This window comes from Cetorhinus maximus, chromosome 16 (genome assembly GCF_964194155.1).
Source record: "Cetorhinus maximus chromosome 16, sCetMax3.hap1.1, whole genome shotgun sequence".
Taxonomy (NCBI): Eukaryota; Metazoa; Chordata; class Chondrichthyes; order Lamniformes; family Cetorhinidae; genus Cetorhinus; species Cetorhinus maximus.
This window is the reverse complement of record NC_135894.1, coordinates 42,169,870-42,190,742: the sequence shown is the minus strand read 5'-3', so window position 1 is coordinate 42,190,742 and position 20,873 is coordinate 42,169,870. Positions and strand designations below refer to the sequence as shown.

General features: G+C 43.2%; 1 protein-coding gene across 1 annotated transcript in view; it reads left to right on the top strand.

Moving 5' to 3' along the window:
* tspan7 (tetraspanin 7) overlaps positions 1-15,296 on the top strand; it is a 121,753-nt gene extending 106,457 nt beyond the window's left edge. The window contains exons 5-8 of the mRNA XM_078559759.1: positions 1,354-1,509; positions 10,194-10,277; positions 13,062-13,146; positions 14,339-15,296. Coding sequence (XP_078415885.1) covers positions 1,354-1,509; positions 10,194-10,277; positions 13,062-13,130 — 309 coding nt within the window. The 3' untranslated portion in view covers positions 13,131-13,146; positions 14,339-15,296. The remainder of the gene's footprint in view (positions 1-1,353; positions 1,510-10,193; positions 10,278-13,061; positions 13,147-14,338) is intronic.
* Positions 15,297-20,873: the final 5,577 nt, after the last annotated feature.

The following is a 20,873-nucleotide window of genomic DNA, read 5'->3' as shown; positions in this document are numbered from 1 at the left end:
TCACATCCATTAGACTGTTTGCTGCCTGCAAAATATTCTGCTTATTTCCAGGAGGGACAATTCTTTGAGCACTAATGTGGCCTTCAAATTGTAAAGTATTGCACACAGTATGCTTATTGTTAGCTGAAGGCTCCAGATGTGGTTTTATCTCTCATTCAACTACATTGGCACCTTATTAAGGAGAAAGATATATTCCCTGCATGAAGACAATGCTGTTACAGCTATGTTACAGCTCTTCCTGTAAGACTTAGTTCCAGGTTTGTCACCTTGGGTGGATAAGCTAAAAATGCAGTTCATGTTTACAAAGAGTGAGACTTTTCAGAACAACTTAAACATGTTTTCCAGTGTGAGTTATGACCCTGATAATACAGGGAGGAAGGAAGAAGCAGCCAAAGAACCCAAGCAAGTGGCTTGTGGCTGAAAGGGAAAACCAAGAGGCTTGGGACCAGTCTCAGGCAACCGGAAGGGGGGTATTGCACTGGAGGTGTGGTGATGAGGGGTAGAGAGTACATGGGGGCTGGGGGGTGGAGGTTCACCATTGGGACAGGGGAGGAAAAAGACCATGCCAGAGACTGAAGTCTTCCTTGAGGGGGCAGTGGGGTTGGGAGGGAGCTCTCCCGTTTCTTATGGCCCACAAGGAGAGTTAATAAAGTGTCCCACATCTCCAGAGTGGGACATTCAGGTGCTGCAAAACCCACCATGACCATGGGCACAGGCACACTGTATTAGGGTCACGTTTTGTGCATTTGACGGTTTAACGCACCAACTCAACCCTCTCCCAACAGTGGAGTTAATATTAAGGCCTACATTTTTGCAGAATTGGGGCAATTCTTTGATATGATGGGACCTTTGCCTTGTCCAAAGATGCACAAAATATTCTGGATGATCTTTCTGGCCTTTTGCCCATCTGTGGACAGGTTTCCCAAACTTTGTTCAGGTCTCTGTAAAAAGAATTAAGAAATGAAGGATAATCAGTGTTCCTGATTTGCAATCTTTGAAAATTGTTCAATGTCATTGGTTGCTTAGCCTGCTTGATAACATTACTGCTGCTGGTTCCTAGCCATCCCCTATAGTTGGCGCCAGATTGACAATGGGTTTTTGTGCACAACTTTCTTTTGAAGTCTGCAGTGATCGCCATTATTTTATTGCTGATGGGAAAAACAAGATCTCTATTTATTTAGGACAAGAGTAAACATTAAGCCTGGTGTTTTATGTATCCAGACTTTCTTAAATTCTTTTTTCTTACTCTTTCTCCTGTTTTTCTTTCTCTCTCTTTTTGATTTTCTCTCTTTCTCTGTCTCTTGCTCTCAAGCAATGACAAACTTATACAAATCAAATGTCTTTCCTTTGCAGCTGCGCTGCTGTGGTGTGCAGAACTACACAAATTGGAGCACCAGTGTCTACTGGCCTGAACATGGCTTTCCTCGGAGTTGCTGTATAAACAGCAGTGACTGTAACCCGGTGGATTTAAGGAACATGACTATTGCTGCCACTAAAGTCTACCAACAGGTATAAAGCATACCAGTTAAATGTGTAGGGACATTGAGCACTATTACTGCAACTGTAATTTGGATTTTGTACATAATTCGCCTTTATTTTTAAATGCACAAATGATGTGACATGTAGTAAAGAAAGAACTTCTAATTACAGTATATTGTGTTCAATCACCTTGGGATACCCCAAATCACTTTACAACCAATGAGTAACTTTTGACATGCCTTCACTGTTGTTATGCAGCCAAACTGCACACACTGCCCCACAAGAAGAAAATTAATGAGGGCCAATTAATCTGCTTTGGTGATGATTTATGGGTAAAGAATGTTAAGACACTTGGAGAACTTCTTACTCATCCTGAATTTGAAATTTTAATCATCCAGCTGACCGGACAGTTAGAACCTAAGTTTAACATTTCAAGACAGATTTTCCGATTAAAGTACTTAGACAGAAAGGAAGATCATGTTGGGCAAGGCACAGGGAAATGCCAGCTGAACAGCCAGCTCACTTTTTTCCTGCCCATTAATTTTAATATATAAAATATAATGAATGATCCTGCCCACCAATCTTTTCCCCATCCCAGCATGCACAGGCAATCCTTTATGACCAAGCACTATAACAGGAAGATCTGTTAAATTATCTGAAAGATGGCATTTCTGCAATGCATCAGTGCAGCTGGGTGTGTTCAACCACAGTTTGCCTATTAATTCACATGTACGTCATGTTAATTCTGATTGTTTTACTTTCCTGGCTTTGTATAGTATAATTTATTTTGGTGCTGAGTGGGGAGGATTTAATGGAGCAAGGAAATAGAGAGAAAATGTAAATGTCTAGTGAGGAGAAACTTGACCACAACTTCACTTGTGCAATTAGCTATATTTCTTTTCTATATTTGCCCCTTTTTATTTTGCCTCATTTTTAAACTCCCAACTATTTACAACAGCAGTCTAAATCTTGTGCTTCAGGTCCATTAGTGGAGTTTGAATGTACAATCTTCTGACTCAGAAGTGAGCATTGCACTAATAAGTTGTAAAGGATTATTTGTCATTTGATTCAATGGACCTATCTTCTGCTGTAATATAAATGCGCTGTTTCTCAGGGCACCCACCACCATCCCATTCCCCATAGACATCTAGCCTCTGTTAGATTATTTTCACAGCCAATGGGCTGAATTTTCTGGGTGGCGTGCGGGTGGTGGAGCCCTCACGTCAGTGCTTAAAATGTCGCATGAGCGTTTCGACATCAGCACGCAGCATCGCGATATTTATGTCGGCGGGCGCACTATGCGTGCCCAGCCATTAATTAAAGGCCTTGTTAAGGCCCTTAACTCAGCAATTGAAGCTGATTTTGAGGTGCGATCTTTGGCTCGGCGCACGGGCACAACGGGCAGGCGGGTAACTGATTTTTTAATAAACCTCATCCATGGGTGGGATATACGGGCTCAGAGGGGTTGCTCATGTTTTTTCTGAAGTATTTAATGCAGAAAGTGTTTTAAACTTGCCTGTGTGATTGTTACCAGTTCAGATCGATTTCCAAGAGCTTTCTTCTGTGTGCTTTGAAGCTTCAACTCACCAGTCTGCAGACAGTAATCTTTATCGGGCCTGCAGCTTTCCGGAGGCCTCCATTTAGCCTGGGTATGGTTTCTGACATCTCCACTGGAGGCAGCTCCCCTGAGAAGGAAGGGAAGGATAGAATAAGGAGGAGGCCAGGACTGGACAATCAGCCTCCAGGGGAGCCACCTTTTGGAGGACAGGCGCAGGCACAAGGGGCGCAGGGCCAAGCGGTTGTTCAAGGTGGAAGGGGCCACAGAAAACACCACTATCCTGCTGCCAGGGTATACAGGCGGCAAAGCACTACCTCAATATGACTGAGGTGCAGTGCCAAAGGAGGCTCCGTCTCTCAAGGGAAACAGTCAACTATATCTGTCAGATGATAGGCCCTGAGATCTCCCCTGACTGTGTGGGTGGACACCCCATGCCAACGGCTCTGAAGATCACAGTTACCCTCCACTTCTATGCATCTGGCTCCTTCCAGGGCTCGGTGGGTGATCTTTGCGGAGTCTCCCAATCAGCTGTCCACACTTGTGTCAAGCAGATTACAGACGCCCTGTTCAGACGGGCATTGACCTTCATCCACTTCCGCTGTGACCAGGCAAGTCAGGCACAGCGAGCCAGAGTCTTCGTGGCCATTGCTGGCTTCCCCCACATCCAGGTTGCAATAGACTGTACATGTGTGGCCATCAAGGCGCCAGAAGGTGAACCCGGTGCCTTTGTCAACAGGAAGGGCTTCCACTCCATGATCGTGCAGATAGTGTGTGATCACAGGATGCAGATTCTACAAGTTTGTGCAAGTTACCCAGGCAGCTCCCACAACACCTACATCCTCAGACACTCCCAGGTGCTGGCACTCATCAGTGCTCCGGCTCGGCTGGATGGTTGGTTGGTGGGTGACCAGGGCTAACCCCTCCGAAAGTGGCTCATGACGCCACTCCGCCATCCAAGAACAGAAGCTGAGCAGCGCTACAATAGGAGCCACGGAACCACAAGGGCTGTGGTGAAGAGAGCCATCGGTCTTCTCAAGATGCGCTTCCGATGCCTGGACCGCTCAGGGGGCGCACTCCAGTACCCCCCAGATCGCGTCTCTCTAATAGTGGTAGTCTGCTGTGCTCTGCACAATCTTGCACTGGAAAGGGGGGATGCAGTTGACGATGAAGACCTTAATTGGCCTGCCCGCGCAAAATGGTGGCATGGCCCGTTTCGGCGGTGGTGATCAGCTGCCCGCCCGTCACCAAGTCGGTCAGGCCCGCCCGCCCATCAAGGGCAAAATTCAGCCCAATGTTTCTTAGAACTTTTACCATAAAATCATGAGGTCCTTGCTGATTTTGTCTTGAAGTTATAACAAGTCACAGTTTTAGTGTCTGTAAAAATTGATGCTGGACATTTGTTCACTTTGAGTGAGAGCCTCTCTAAGTCTACCTGTCGGAGTAGATAACTTGCTGAAAAACAAATTTAAGTTCTTGCAAAAAAATCTTGCAACCTACCAAGAGGTACACGGGCACCTATTCAATCAAAAACTGACACCAAGCCAAAGAAGGAAATATTAGGACAAGTGACCAAAAGCTCAAAGGGAGATATTTAAGAAGTGTCTTTAAGGAGGTGACAAGACAGAGAGGGAAGTCCAGACCAGAGGACCGAGTAGGTTGAAAGCACGATGGTGGGCCAAAGTGGAAGTGGAAGATGGACAAGAGGAACTCCATTCTTAGGTTGTCTGGGCTGGAGGAAGTTCAGTAAAAAAAAATTACACTGAAGATCAGTAAGGGAGAAAGAGGGAATGAGCAGATGCTACAATATTTCAGACTGCTTGCATTAACTTACATCATTTAAAACATGAAAACATTAAAAACCCATTGTAAAAGAAAAAATTACTGTTTAAAAAAAAGCACAGGTGGAAAATCCCGGAAATGACCAACATTTCTAAGTCTGCCCCCGAACCCAGCATTTTCCATCTTCACAGGGGCGGAATTAGAGTCAGGCTGGGGTTCAAGCATGCGCAAGTTGTGGAGGCAGCTGGACATTTAAATCACCAGCTGCCTTCACTGAAGTGGAATTTTGGAAGAACAGGATTTTGGAATCTCAAATGTGCAGATCAGAACAGGTAAGAGGAGGTCTGAACTTGGTGGATGTGTTTGGATAGCCAGGGTACTCCTTTAGGGAGGCAAGGACCCCTTTGGATAGGGCCCTGGGACATCTTTGGGAGAAGTCAGGCACTCTTTGGGATTTTTAAAAGTGAATATGATTATGCACTTTGTACGCGCAAAATCATCGGAACTGTCAAGCTGCCAAAGAGCTGTCCAGCTTTCAAGGAACTGTTAAAGAGCTGCCAAGGAACTATCCAGCTGTAAAGGAACTGTTAAGAAGCTGTCCAGTTGTCAAATCCATCAAAGCTATCCAGGAAGTATCAAAACTGTCAAGCCTGTCAAAGCTATCCAGGAAGTGTCAAAGCTGTCAAGGACCTGTCCTAGGGTACATGGTGAGTTGGCATGGAGGGTAAGGGCGGGCATGGGTTGACATGAGTTGGCACTAAGTTGGCATAGGGGAATTGGCACCATGGATGGGTAGAGGGTCAATAAATTGTTATAGGCGGTATGAGGGCAATGGGGGGTGGGTAGAGGGGAACTAAGTTGGAATAGGGGTATGGGGGTCTTGGGGGTGGGTGGGGGGAACGGGCTGGCATAGGGAGTATGGGGTCCATGGGGGTTGGTTGGGGGACATGGATTGGCATTGGTTGACATGGATGGGGCAAACGGAGTGTGTGGGGATAATGAGGATGTGAGAGCTGAAGGAATGTTTTTGGTTATATTATTGTCTTTTATTTATTTAAACGCTGTGCCAGGGCACAGAGGCAGGCCATGTGCCCAGTCTGCCTCTGCACCCAGCAGCCTGCACATTCATTCCAAGGTCACCCACCCTGAATCCTGCTTCAGCCCGTCCCCTCCGATCGAAAATCCAACCTGCAGAAGGACATTTTTAAAGGTTGAGTTCGCTGAGCCGGGAAATCTCCCAATTCGGCGAACCCAACCCGGGGATGACAATCTGGGCCAATGTTTTAATGCAGGTTTTTGTTTCTATGTTCTCTTATACAGCCAATAACATCGACTAGAAACCCTTTTGTATGGAGTTTATTTTTCATTCTGCATATGTGCTGATGCTATTACTGTATACTTAATGAACTGATGGGAGGCAGTTGTTTGACCCATCAAAAATCAACTGCAATATTGATGCTGCCTGAATTAGACAGACATCAATCTTGTATCTTGACCATCTGTATCCTGATATTTTTCATTAATCTCAATTTCACTGAAGGATTTCGGATAGACTGTTAAATTTTTATTAATCCAATGACTACCAAATTTCTACTTAGCTTTTGAAATATATGTCTTCGCCTGAAAATGTAATACGATATAAAGTATTTAATGTGGTCTTCACAGAAAGAATGAAAATGATAATTGGTATGCAGCATTATTGTCCCTTTCTCACATCGAAAAGTTACTTTTTTAAATATACCATGACGATCATTCCCCACTCCTCTTCTGACTTCTGAATCAAATATCAGTCCCAAGGCTGCTGAACTGAACTTTTCTGGACTAGACTTTATACATCACTAGCTCCAAACTGAACCTGCACACTCCTGCTGGCTCCCAACCTGGACTTTGCTCTACTGTTATCTCTCACTCAGTAGTTTCCCCCACAAGACAAGCACTCAACTATTGTACTGGTTACCTTTCTTCTATCAGTTGTTACCTTAAGAACCTTCCTTCCCATGCTTAGCTGTTTGTCATATATTTAGATCTAAGATCATCTCTATGTCTTTTCAAGTGCAAATATCGGTTGCTATTGCAGAGTTTGACCAATTAATCCAGCTCATCCTGGATATTCTCTGCCATGCGTACCATGGAAAAAAAAATCACACTTAATCAGCATTCTCTTTGTCCACTCCTGGTGACCATGTAATCCAGTTTTCTGAGGATGGGGTGGGGGTGGTGGGTTAACTTCTTCCCATTCATGTTACCTCTTTCAGCTGATCATCAATCATAGTCCCGATTTTCATTGCTATTGAGAATATTCACTTTCTCATGAACAACATCCTCACTATTCATTACTTCATTGTGGGTGGATAAGGTTGAAGCCGGGATTTTCGGGTCCTGCCCGTGGGGCGGAAAATTTGACAGACCAACCAAAGGTCCATTGACTTTGGGTGGGACTGGAAAATCCCGGCTCCTGAAGTCGAGGGAGAGGCAAGGAAGTTTGAGTGACAGAATATATCTTAGGGGCAGTAATCCCTAACCCCCCTCACTGAAACCTCCCCACCTTTACTACATATTCCATCACCAGTCCCACTGCCAATCCATAGCTTTTGGTGCCAAGTCCCACTTGACTTTTGCTCCTATTCTGCGACCATTCTTTCTAGCTCTCAGAATCACAGCAATCACAGAAATGTTACAGTGTAGAAGGAGGCCATTTAGCCCATCGTGTCTGCGCGGCTCTCTGAACATTTTAACTTAGTACCAATCTCCTGCCTTTTCCCCATAACCCTGCACATTGGTTCAATTTAGATAATCATCTAATGCCCTCTTGAATGCTTCAATTGAACCTACCTCCACCACACTGCCAGGCAGTGCATTCCAAACCCTAACTACTCACTGTGTGAAAAAGTTTTTTCTCACCTCACATTTGCAGTTAAAATCTTTGTCATGTATTGTCTTCCCAAGCCCCCATGTCGAATTCCTTACTGAAATAACCTTTTTCTTCCTCTTTAGCCTCTGGCCAAAGCAACCTATTTTCAGATTTAAACCTATTCCTTTGTACCCCTCCCTATAAACTCCCGGCCCCCTTATTCTCACCCAATCTCATTCTTCATTTAAGACTCTGCATCCACAGCCACGTCCTTGCTATCACCATCTTTACTCCTGCGATCTTGATCATTAACAGGGCTATCTCTGACTGCTTTCTTGCCTCACTTACTTCCTACATCCTCCAACCTACCCCAATCCACTACCATCACTGCCTGGATAAACCAGCTCCTTCACAAAATAGCTCCAATTTCCAACTGTCTCTTATCTGCCTTTCATCCATTTTAAAACCTCTGCTCCTGTTGGCCTGCTCAACTATTTGATCACCTGTCTTCATTCCTGCCAAGTCACTCCCCTAACCTGGCTGTAGCTTCCAGGTATATTCCCATTAATATTACCTCAGAGGGCCACAAACTGAAGTGTCTGAATTCATGATGGCCAGATTTCACTTGGCCATGTCAAGCGTTATTATACCTCATTTTCATCAGCCAAATCTTCCTACTATTCCACAATCATCCTGAAAGGCAAAGATAACTCAAGGTTTCTTTTCTCCACTACAAACTATTCCCTTCAAAGATATTTTCCCTTCTCGTCCATCTTCCCCTCCTATATCAAAAGCAAAGAGCTCATGTATTGTATTCCATTCCTTTGAAATTTTAAAAACTACTATCAAATCACTCGTCAATCATTTTCATTCTAACGAAAAGAGCCACCATTTTTCAAGCTTTGTTTGTATTCTTATTTCCTCATACTGAATCTGCAGTGTGCTCTCCCTGTTACGTCATCATCTTTCCTCATATGCATCCCAAAATTGCACACACTATTCCAACTGTGATCTTACTAAAATTTTATATAAATTTATTATTATGTCTCTACTTTTAAAATTTATGCCTCCTGGAAACTCAGGATTCCATTTGCTTTTTTTAATCACTTAATCCATGTGAGATGCTCTTTTTAATGTTTAGTGAATCTGAACACCCAAATATTGCTGCTCTTCCCAGAATTCCAAATATCAAAGTAGAACTTTTTACTTTTTTTTACTTCTTTTGGCAAAATGTACCACCTCACATTGACATGGATTGTATAGAAATAAATACTTTCTCTTTTAGTTCCTTTTGGGATAAAATGATGCATTTGAGGTTTGTTGGTCAATGAACTGTAGAATCGCTGGACTCTGAGAATTACTTGCACCGTCTGCAGTTACTGGAGCACTGTGATAAGATGTTGCACTGTTGTATTATAGCTATTCCTTTTTTGTTCTTTAAAATAAAATCTAGAGCTCTTCAACCCCAGCTAAGAAAGTGTTCAGTCAGCAAATTAGCTGTTAGGCATGCTGATTCCAGTCAGCAACAAACATTATCAATGTTTTCTTACCTCCCACCTTTTGTGATAGTGCCCGTTAATGTTCTGTATTCCCCAAGAACATCTGACTTGAGATTGTAATGAGTGTAAAACCATAACATAGTCTGCTGGATGCCATAACACTTCTTATTTCAGGCTTTAAAAAATATGAAATTCAGTGAAGACTGAGGAATTTCTTTTCTTATGTTGCAGGCTGAGTTTTTCGTCAGAAGTACTCATGAAGTGCTCCCACGATTAACAAATATGTGCTAGCTGCTGGTGGCAACACAGAATTCATCTTATTGTGCATCTGGTGATTAATGATCTGAAGGGATATTTACTGGTCAGAACATGAAATCGCCAGATTTATTCTCAGTTCTGCACTACTTGGTATATGCAGATATATTCCTACTGTTCATTTATTTCCTATTATAAATTTTGAAGAAGGAAAATGGTAGCAAATGGTTTTGTTGTTTCAGAAATTTAAGAGTCCATTCACATTCTTGGCTTCAAGACGACTTTACTGAAAGCGTATTGGGCTGCAAATGGTCACAGTTCCCTCAATAGCCCAGTGGGTAAAGGTAAATCCTGGTGCAACAATAAGCCACAGACCAGAAGGTACCAGCCCAATCTTGGTGTATGCAAGGTTAGCTGATCTTAGCCTGAGTAGCAGTTGCAGCACTTGACCTCATAGCCCTTTTGCAAATTTGAGGAAAACGTTGGATGACAAGAAGTTTGAATACAGTCTGATGGTTCTCATTATTGAGACTCATGTGAAGAATGATCATTTGGGCAAAGTACCAGACAAACTGCTGACATCAATGAAGCTATCCAGCACTAAGCGTCTGCATCTAAAGGGGAGAAAATTAGAAAGAAAGAAAAATCACATAGATGAAAATGATGGTCAGAATTCAATCGGTTCCTGTAATTATACACAAGTAGGACTGAATAAACATAATAAGGATTAAGTAGAAAATGTAATTAACCTGTTCATTGATTTGATTTATAGGGCTGCTATGAATTGGTGACCAGCTTCATGGAGACAAACATGGGAATTATTGCTGGGGTTGCATTTGGAATTGCCTTCTTACAGGTACAATAACTATAGGAATAATTTTCTGACATTGCACACCTGATGCTGAACTTTGCCTGCTGGGATTCATGTTGGGAACTCTGTCACATGCCAGGAAAGTAAATTCATTACTTTACCTCTTAAACTAGTTAAATTAAATTATATTCTTAAGTGCAAAAAGTTAATTTCAATGAATTAGTCAATTTTAAAATGTATTTGTTCTTCTCTCTCCCCCTCACCCCTATTAAAAGCTATGTTTTGTGGCTTGTAACTACCCCTGTTCCAATAACCCTTTGTCCTCTATCCTTCAACCAGCTACCTGGCCTATTCATACATATTGGCATGGACTCTGTTTCAATCATTAACTCTAATGGTGCTTTCCACAGCCTCACAAGTCTATGTCCTAAATCTCATACATTTAATCTTAGGACTAGAATGAAATCACAAAGTTATGTCAACCACTGAAATTAATCAATTTCTATCTACTCTAGCCTCTAATTATAAACGCTGCTATCAAATCACCGCTTAATCTTGGTATAAAATTGAATATTCCATCAGCCCTTTTATAGTTTGACATGCTGCTTTCCGTGCTTTGTGAACCTGAACCCCAAATCCCTCTGATCTTCCACATCATCAAATCTTCCTCTATTCCAAATATAATACATTTTTAGCCAAAACCTACTATCACACATTTATTGAAGACTCAATAGGCAGAATTTTACCCTTGGCGTGCAGGCTCGGCGGGCAGGGGCGGTTGGGAAGCCGACCGCCACCCACGATCAGCACCGGACCACAATTTCACACTGGCGGGCCAATTAAGGCCCGCCCAGAGTGAAACGCGAGTGGCAGCGCTGAGCGCTGCCTATGTGGGGGGGGTGGGGGAGGGCGAGCGGGCAGTACGCAAACTTCGCGCATATGAGCAAGTGACTACTTCATAATCTCCCTGAGGCACAGAGCTGCCTCAGGGAGATGAAGAAATACGAAAAAAATAATTTTTAAAAATTAAAATGTAATGAAATATGCCCCCTCATGTGACTCTGTCACATGAATAGGGACATGTTATTAATGAAAAATTAAAGTTTTTATTTCATTTTTATTTGCTTTTGGAAACTTCATCCTGCCCGTGGATGAGGTTGCCCAAAAAATGCAAAGGCCGATTGGCCTTTTCACCTGCCCACGAACCGTTAGGTTGGACAAGGCAGTGAAAAATTTAAGTTAATTGTTCGCTTAATGGCCTTAACGGGCACCGGAGCCAGCAGCGCACCGGCTGACCGAACTATTGCACGTTGACGTTGGCACGCTCAGTCGACATCAATGTGCGTCATTTCATGCGTTGGGCGCGCACCCACCCACCAAGCGAAAATTTCTGCCCAATTAATTCCATGTGCATTCCACATTCTTATCAATATCCCATTGGAATTTATTTTGATCCTTAGAATGATTTACTATGCTTCTTCGCTTAGTTCCGTTTGCAAATTTGGATGTGACTTTCTGTAGCCCAACTTCCAAATCATTGACATGCACAATAAACTGACGTGGTCCAGTATAGAATCTGATCGGATTACCTATTTCTAACAGCTCTGAGAATCGGTCCTCATCTCCCAGTCTGTTTTCCCTCCCTTCTGACCATTTTTAAACCAATTTGCTGTTCTCTCCCTAATTCCATAAACTTTAATCTTCTCCAGTAGTCTCCTCTGTGATACCTTGTCAAAGGCTTCACGAGAGACCAAGTAAACCACTTTGCCTGTCACAGATTCTTACCTAAAACATACTGGGACATCACATCATCTGCCTTCAGTATAATATCTTGTTAAGATTCAGATCAATCTTTATTACAGTAAATCTCCCAGCCCTTTCCCTTGACATATTTATTTCTTCTGTCCCTTGTTACCCCAAATTACTAACTATCTCCCAACTCTCTCTCCTTTTTTCCAGTATAATTTCTATCATAATTCCCTTAAGTTTGAGGGTTGCAAATTCAAGTGCATGATTGACTTGGTCATTCATTACCATGTTATCTCCACCATATTAAATTTTACTTTGCCTCACAGACTTTGGCCAAATCTGCCTGATACTCCGTTTAGGTGTTTGCCATGACAGACCCCCTCCAAAAACCTCTTTCAATGCCCCCTCCACCTCACCTCCAACAAGTGTTTTAAGAGCCATTGGATTTCTGTCTTTAAAATTGGGACATTTTAAACATCTGTCTGTCAGTATCTCCACTTGCTCTTTCCTGTGACTTCTATCACTCACCAGAGCCCATTCACTCAACATCTGATCCCCTATTCCTATGTAGTTTCTCTCTCTGTTTCCTCACCTACCTTCTCCAATTTAATCTCTTGAAAAAGTCCCAACTCATGGTCCTTGCACACCCAACTCCTGATCGCTTCAATTACCTGTGCTTCTCATATTCTCTTTGACTGGAACCATAGTGCATTATCCTTCCTTATTGTCCTCAGGCTCTTGGTGATAGTCAACAAGGTCAGTGGTGTCATTCTTCTCCATCACTTCTATTGATGGTAATAAAATTTGCCAGCACTTTTAGTTGTCTTGGTCACCTGCTTTGTTTTAGTAGTGCCATTCTCTCAGGGTAGGGGAATGGGGTCGCTGACTGGGAAGGGAGCAGGGTAGACAGTTGTAGCAATGTTATTGCGCTCACCCATTGTCAATCTATGGAACTAGATTCAAAATAGAGCCATGCTACGTTTGACCTGGCTGTCCTTAACGTGTACATTGCACACAAGATAATTCCCCAGCTCTGAATTCTAACAAAAAGCTATAAAGATTTTTTTTTGACTTTTACAGTTAATTGGAATGTTGTTGGCCTGTTGTTTGTCCCGATTCATCACTGCAAACCAGTATGAAATGGTGTAAAGGATGGAAGAAGAAGGTGGGTTCTACACGTGAATAAAATTGTTTTTGATGTTCCATAGAATACAAAACAAACTCCATTTTCAGAAGATTTATGTGTTAGAAAATGGTTTCTGAATTAGCTGATACTTTATTATTGAGCAAGTGATGCCTAATCAAAAGGGAATCATGCATTCCAGATCCAGGGCTATCTTGAAGACAAAAATGCGTTTCTCATTTTAATAAATCCATTTCTATTCTTTTATTTGGGATTGGAGGATAGAGAAAGGGTGAATTTGAATTTTCTGGATCAATTCCAATAAATGGCTTCACCTGCTGGCAGTACTTAAAACTCTCTTATTACTGTCTAACTGTCCTGATGAGGGTGTCTCCGAATGGATTTCAAAATAGAGCAAAAATTAGGTGAGAAAAACTGTGTTCAGATTATCAGAAGAGCCATTTTAGAAATTTAGAAGATGTTGTCCTGAACAGGTCAAATTATACGGTTTGCTGGAATTTGCTTTTAATTGTCTTCTGAGAGATAGTCAGTGGTATCCTTCCAAGCTATTTTTATCAAGGAAGGTGCAGATTTGTAGTTTTGCACATGCTTAATATTTTAGTGATATTAAGAAGGATTGTTGACCCTGTCAAATGAAGAATGGTTTGTGGCATGGGAAGACTAGCGGTGAGTGAGTAGAGTAATGGTAATTTTGAAACCCAATTCCAAAGTCCTGAGATGTGGTACAACAATTGTTGTTGCTGTACCCAATTTTTCTCAAAAATTGTGGGGATTGAGAAAGGCAGCTTGATAACGAAACCTCATGTGATGTGGTTCTGGGCCATATAGACCAAGAAGGTCCCAGATTTAATCCTTAGTCTGTGCCAAGTTTCCAATTTCAGCTGGAATTTAGTGTAGATGCTGCAATTAGCTTTGGTGTCTTTGCTCTACAAATAGGGAAGATTGTTCATGCTCCTGGAAGTTAGGTAGGTACAGGATTATGTTTGATGTGATAGGCTTGCGGTGAAATTGTAAACTGGCATTCACTGTCCAGGTTTACATGATAAACTGGGTAAATTATCAGAGTCCTTTTCCTGTCCATCAAACTATATACAGGCTATCTTAAGGTATGGATAAGAGAAGAAAGAGAACCTTGACAATGTATTCATTTGAATAGTTTCTAAAAAAAATCTTTCTCTTGGACAATTTTGTGATAGCTTTTTTTCTTTTACAGGGACATGATCTAATTGGACACTTTCTAATAAGGATTTGTAGAAGACCAGGCCAACATCCTAGGAGTCCAAACACACTACCCTTTCTGTTATTGGTAGTGCCCCATTTCTTGTCATACTGTTGTGCAATAAAGGGGTAGCTTCTTTTCATATTGAACATCAAGGCTTTTAAGATGCTGATGACTGCAGTAGTTTCTCTACTTGGTCAATTTAATGGGTATCATATTTCATTACAACAGATACCATAACTGCATTGATGTGGCTCTGCATGTAGTGACGTATGAGGTTTAATTGGGGGGGTGGGGGTAGAGGCTGTTTAGCAGTGTCACTGGAATTTCTTACATCTTTTATTTATAGTGAATAAGTATTGATGACTATTTAATATAGATATTGTAGTTTTTGATTTGTTTCATACACTACTATTGTTCTACCATATCGGCTTAGAATTGAAATAAGTGGATTACTGAGGGAAAAATAAAAGTACAATAGTAATGTAGTGCTTGAAGGGAAAAGGAATAGTGTTTTCCCTGAACCTAAACTACAGTTCAAGTTTTTTAATTATAGTGTCATTAAACATTGCTGCTTATGCCACTAAATGTAGCATCCCTGTCCTGTGTAAAATGTAGTTATAATTGTACTATTTGTTTTGTGAATTTGGTAAATAATATTGCTTCAGTTTTGAGTATTTGTATGTTAACATTTACATTGTAATGTATGTAGAAGGCTGTTATTCGGCCATTAAATTTCCTGTTTTCTTCATTGCCTTATACAGCAATTCATGCGCCACAGCATAGTTAATTTAACAAGATGGGTCTGTGTTAAGCAAGTCTAAAGAACATTTCAGAAATAAATTGTAGTTGAAATTAATGCATTTTAGAACAGTCACCAGCTAGCATGCCAACAAGACTGCAACATTGTGAGCTTATGTGAATTCTGTATTAATAAATACTGTTAATTACACATGTTTCCAATCTCTTTCTTTGGGTTACCATGCTGTGATTTATGTGATGCATGTATCAGAACACTTTAGAATTACAATCTTTCCTGCACAACAATCTACAGGTTTGATTTGCTTATCCTTTTTCCAAAAGCTGTATGGACAATGTACTTTGCGCTTGGCCAAATTGTACAGCTGCAGGGTGTCTTCCTAAAGGGTGGTAGTCTTAAAATCTTAATTCCTAATTCAATACAATAGATTATGTGGTCATTAATTGAATTGTGATATTATGAAGCTAGAATGATCTGAAACCTCGATCAAATAATGATTCATTTGGTGGATTTTGTGAGAAAACTGTTGAATTGTTGCTTTTCATTTCTCGGGGTAAAATGATCCTAAGCCAGTCTTTATATTCAGCGCTGCTAAGTATGCTTTTTACTACTGCTGAGAGTGCTAGAACCTTCCACTTATTTAGCAGAGCCAGTTTTCTTGGGAAGTTTTTACTATTTTTAATGTCAGTATGATCTGGACCTACTAAAGGGCAAGATTGTACAGGTGGCAGAGTTTCCCGTCCCGCCATTAAAAAGTCACCCTTGGCTGGCAGCTCTCTGGTCCACACGATGCCACTGGGAGCAGCAGCCACCTCTAGGCCGGCCGCAGCCAGTCTCTGAAGAAGAAGAGCCAGGAGCTGGGTGACAAAATAAGTTGAGGGGGGATCTTGGTGGGGCAGGATAAGAAGTCCTATGTGGGGTGGGGAGGCACAAGAGAGAGTGGAGGCCAGGGTGCACAGACCAGGGTGAATGGTGGAGGAAACCTGAGAGGCGGTGGGGCTCCTCCGACCAGAAAAGGGGGCACGTGAAGGAGGCACCCTTCTTCTCTTCTGTGGCCCAAGCAGACTTCCTGCTGACCTCCCCTGGTCGGAAAATTGCAACCAGCAGGAGCTGGCCCAAGGACTCATATTCCACTTATTAAATTGTGGCCAAGTCTGGGAAGGGTGGATGGGTGGCCTCAGAATTTTATGGGCGCACTGCCACCGTTCCCGTACCCCCCTGCCCCAGCACCCCCTCCACAAAGCTACCCACAGGGGACCTTCAAATTCTGCCCTTAATGTTGTTTAGATTTTAGATTATGAAGCAGCTCATTAAGGTTTAGGCTGAATGCCAGCTTTCTATTCAAATAAGCTAGTTGTTGAAGTCCAGATGATGTGTTGTTCATCTTTGATGAGGAAGAGTGGGATAGTAAAAATCTGTAGGATAGCTACAAATTGGGATTTCTCAAAACACTTCTCACCTTGGTAAAGCTTGATGAAAATAATCCTTTTGTTAGCTCAACTACCTTTGAAAATGTGACTTGTTTCTATTTCTATATAGTTTATTCCAAGAACAATGCAAATTGTATACTTTTGTTTTTGAAATCTCCTTTATATCTAAGTATTATTGCAATTGTTTTTTGTCTTTACAATGCTACAAAACTTGATAGGCAGGCACCTGTCCACTCAGAAAACAATGGACTGCACCCAGAGTGTGTGTCACTTCTGGATTGAACATTGTCTGTGTGGCGGTAGAAGCTGATTCATGAGTGACAGTCCCTTCCGCAGCTGGCACAGGTGAACAGCGCTGGTTCGAGGTCAACTGATGTTATTTCCTTCTGCCAGTCTCTTTTTTTTGCCATCTGGTAGTTTCTTTTGTCCTCTGCTTTTTCCATGCCTTCCCTGACTGTTTGTCTCCAGGTGCTCCGGGCAACAGCAAGGACTTTCCTGTGCATCAGCTCCAATCTTGGTCAGCTTGAGGTCTCGCTTGCAAACATCCTTGTATCAGTCATGTGGGCAACCTGTTGGTTTCGTGCTGATAGCAAGCTCATCATAGAACATGTCTTTGGGAATGTGACCGTCATCCATTTGGCTCACATGACCCAGCCAATGGAGTCGCTGCTGACTTGAGAGTAAACATGCTGGGAATCCTTGCACGTTGGTTTACTTTCATATTTGGCACTCTGTCCTGCCTTGAGATGCCTAATATTCGTCTGAGGCAGCGGAGGCGGAAGCTGTTCAGCCGCTTTTCTTGGCTTGCATAAGTTGTCCAGGCTTCACTACTGTAAAGGAGAATGCTGAGAACACAAGCCTGGTACACACGGGGCTTTGTATTTTCAGTTAGTTTGCTGTAGGTCCACACTTGCCTTCTCAACTTCAAAATAACGGTTGCGGCCTTGTCAACCCTGGTGCTGATTTCAGCATCAAGGGACAGGTTGCTGGTGATCATTGACCCAAGGTAGGTGAAGCTGTTGACGACCTCCAGAGTGAGGTTGTTGATGTTGATGGAAGTGGAGTCTCTGCATACTGGCCCATAACTTTGGTCTTCCAACACTGATTGTCAGTCCAAACTCCTCGCAGACCCAGGAGAACCAGCCTTCAAGCTGTCGCAAGTGGACTTCGGTCAGGATGACCAACTGTCCCGGATTTTCTGGGACTGTACCAGAATTTACTCTCCTGTTCCGTGTCCCGGGCTTGGGCTTCCTGGGATGCCATTTGTCCTGGATTTCCCTGGGCGGCCACTGAGGAAACTGCTCAAGATCTCTTTTTGCTGTCCGATCATTGGGAAGTTCTGAGGGTGGGTGGTGGGAGTTCGGGGAGGCCTTGGGAGGGGGGCTTCCGGGGAGCCCTGAGGGGGAGGGGGGGATCTGGAAAGTTCCAATGGGAGGGGGGGATCCGGGGACGCCTAAGGGGAAGGGGCCAGGAAAGTTTTGAGGAGGAGGGGTAAGGGGGTCCAGCTAGCCCAAGGGGGAGGGGGAGTCCAGGGAGGCCTCAGGGTGAGAGGGGAGTTAGGGTAGTGTGGTGAGCTGAGAAAGCGAATCCGCAGCTCTCATCTGCAGTCACTCTCAACCTCTTCATGTATTATCACCTGCCCCACCCCCGCTGCTCTGATCTTGTCACTCAGCACCCCCACTCCTCCGGCCTGGACAGAATGCCTCCCCCTCTCCCCAGGTCTTGTCAGCACTCCCCCAACCCCAGCCCCACTCCTCTGGTGAAGTTTCCCTTAATTTTTTTCCCCCTGGAGTAGGTCACCCTGAGTGTCTATGGGGTGCCAGCATGACACCATCAGCAAACAACACCGTACGGACTAGGACTTCATGCACTTTGGTCTTGGTGCGCAGTCTTGTCAAGTTGAACAGCTTGCCATCAGCTCTGGTATACATGCAGATGCCCTCATTTGATTCACCGAAAACATACAATAGCAGCGAGGAGAAAAACATACCAAAGAGAGCTGGCACCAGGACACAGCCCAGCTTTACCCCACTGCCGATCTGGAAAGTGTCTGATGTTGCTTGATTGTAACTGACGGAACTGTGCATGTTCTCATGGAAAAAAGAAGTGACATCCAAGAGGACAACCTACTTTCTGCAGCATTTTGAAGAGTCTGTCTTTGCTCATGAGATCGAAAGCCATGGTGAGGTCTATGAGGGCAATGCAGAGAGTGGTCTGCGCTGCTCACAGCATTTCTCTTGTTAGCTGCCAAAGTGAGAAAGTAATGTCAACTGTTGACCTGCCAGCTCTGAAGCTGTACTGGGACTCAGGATAGATCCGTAATGCCAGGGTCTGCAATTTTTGTATTTGAAATCTCCTTTACATCTATTTGTAAGTTTTTTTTGTCTTTACAATGCAACAGAACTAATTAACATTTAATTCACTGCATTTTAAGACTTCATCTGATGACTGTGTCAGGAGATAGTGAGGCCCAAAATGCTAAGTTATAAAGGACTCTAACTGGCAATAACTTTGAACCATGCATGAAAGAGCAGATTGCACATTAAGATGTAGTTATATGGTTTTGACACTGAGCCATATTTTCTGTTATGGGATTAACAGTAGTCACATGATTCTGCAAGGGCTGAATCCAAGTAAATGACATAACACAAAACATAAGAAACTGGAGCAACAGTAGACCATAAAGACCCCTCGAGCCTGCTCTGCCATTCAAAACAATTATGACTGATCTTATGCCGCAACTCCACTTTCCTGCCAGCTCCCCATATCCCTTAATTCCCTGAGAGACCAAAAATCTGCCTGTCCAAGCCTTTAATAAATTCAATGATGGAGCATCCACAACCCTCTGAGATAGAGAATTCCAAAGAATTCATGATGCAACAGGCCTTCCTCAAAGAGGCGATGTTGGTTTTTGCTGGCTGTCCAGCTGGTGGCTGAGATCTCTGTCACCTCCACTAGATTTTATTCATGGGGGACCAAATGGCCTCCATCTGTGCCATGAATCTTTCTGCAGCTCTATATTTCATCCCACAAGCATGCACCTCTTACTCTCTCTGCATCCCCACACCACAACCGTACTCTTGTGGCTTTTTTCTTTCAAGAAGTGCAATATGGCCAGACAATGGAGGAACAGCACGAAGAGGCTGATGTAGACACATATCAGTCGCTGTCACACTTTCAGCCACCCTTTCAGATACTGACACTATATGTAATTTAGAGGGTATCATAGGGACAGAATCTGTATGTGATGAGACACTGGAAATGAGTAGCCTGCAGCTAGAGTCCGGGACAAGAATAGAGGAGGTGCCAGCTCGCCAGAGGCCAGCATTCAATGCCAAGGAATATGGAGGAATCTGGCACTAACTTGGTACAGGCTTTTGTGCAGAGCTTGGAGCCCATCCTTTCCAGCACAGAAGTGGTGGCCAACTTCATTAGCACACCCGTGGACTCAAGCATGATGCAAGATCTGATGACCAATGTTTTAGCTTCAATTGTAGCACAAGCAACTTCCATGGAATACTGCAGTGGAAGCTCAGACTGAAGTCATATAGACTTCTGTGCAGTAATTTTTTTCTATATTTCTATGTTGGAATCCAAAGGGCTGTGAAAAGGCAAGCATGACTGCCCTCTTACCTTATCCTAGTTGCTTCAATTCTCTCTCGTCCTCTTGGGTAATCTCCCTTGTCCTTCAACCACTATGACAGCCCTAGTACACTACTGCAACAAAACTGTATTGAAAGCAACCAAAAACAGTGCAGACCAGCAAAAACTTCTCAGAAGTTGAAAATCACTTGTAAATGTGAACAAGTTGGCCCAAAAATTAACCAAACTAAAGGACAAACCGGCAATTAACCTGTATATAGTGGATGAGCACATAAATAGTGCTGCAGAAGGGTCCTTGTCATGGTGCCATGAATTTCTAAGCAAGTTTATCATGTGGCCAATGTCTCCAGGACTGAAGTTATGTTTCAGCCAGTATTAGGCGTGCTCCGAAGCACCAGACATAACCATTGATGGCACCAGTCACAAGGAAGGAGAAAAATTTTCATACCATAATAGTGTGCTCTCTCGAGATACCACTATTGATCCAGAAAGCAAGTTCCTCCAATGGCCAACATCATGATCGTGTCTGGAAGCAGAATGGCTTCTGCATTGCAGACCATGGGTGGAATGGTCCCAGATTTGCACAAAGTGCAGTCGCAGACAGGAGAAAGGACATGTTTTCGCGCCGTATCAGCCTATTCCTGGCATGTCCCGTCTCAATACTGCATTCACGGGAAACACACCGGATCGCTGGAGGGCGGGCTCGGATTTGCCTGGCCCACCGTGACCTCAGCAC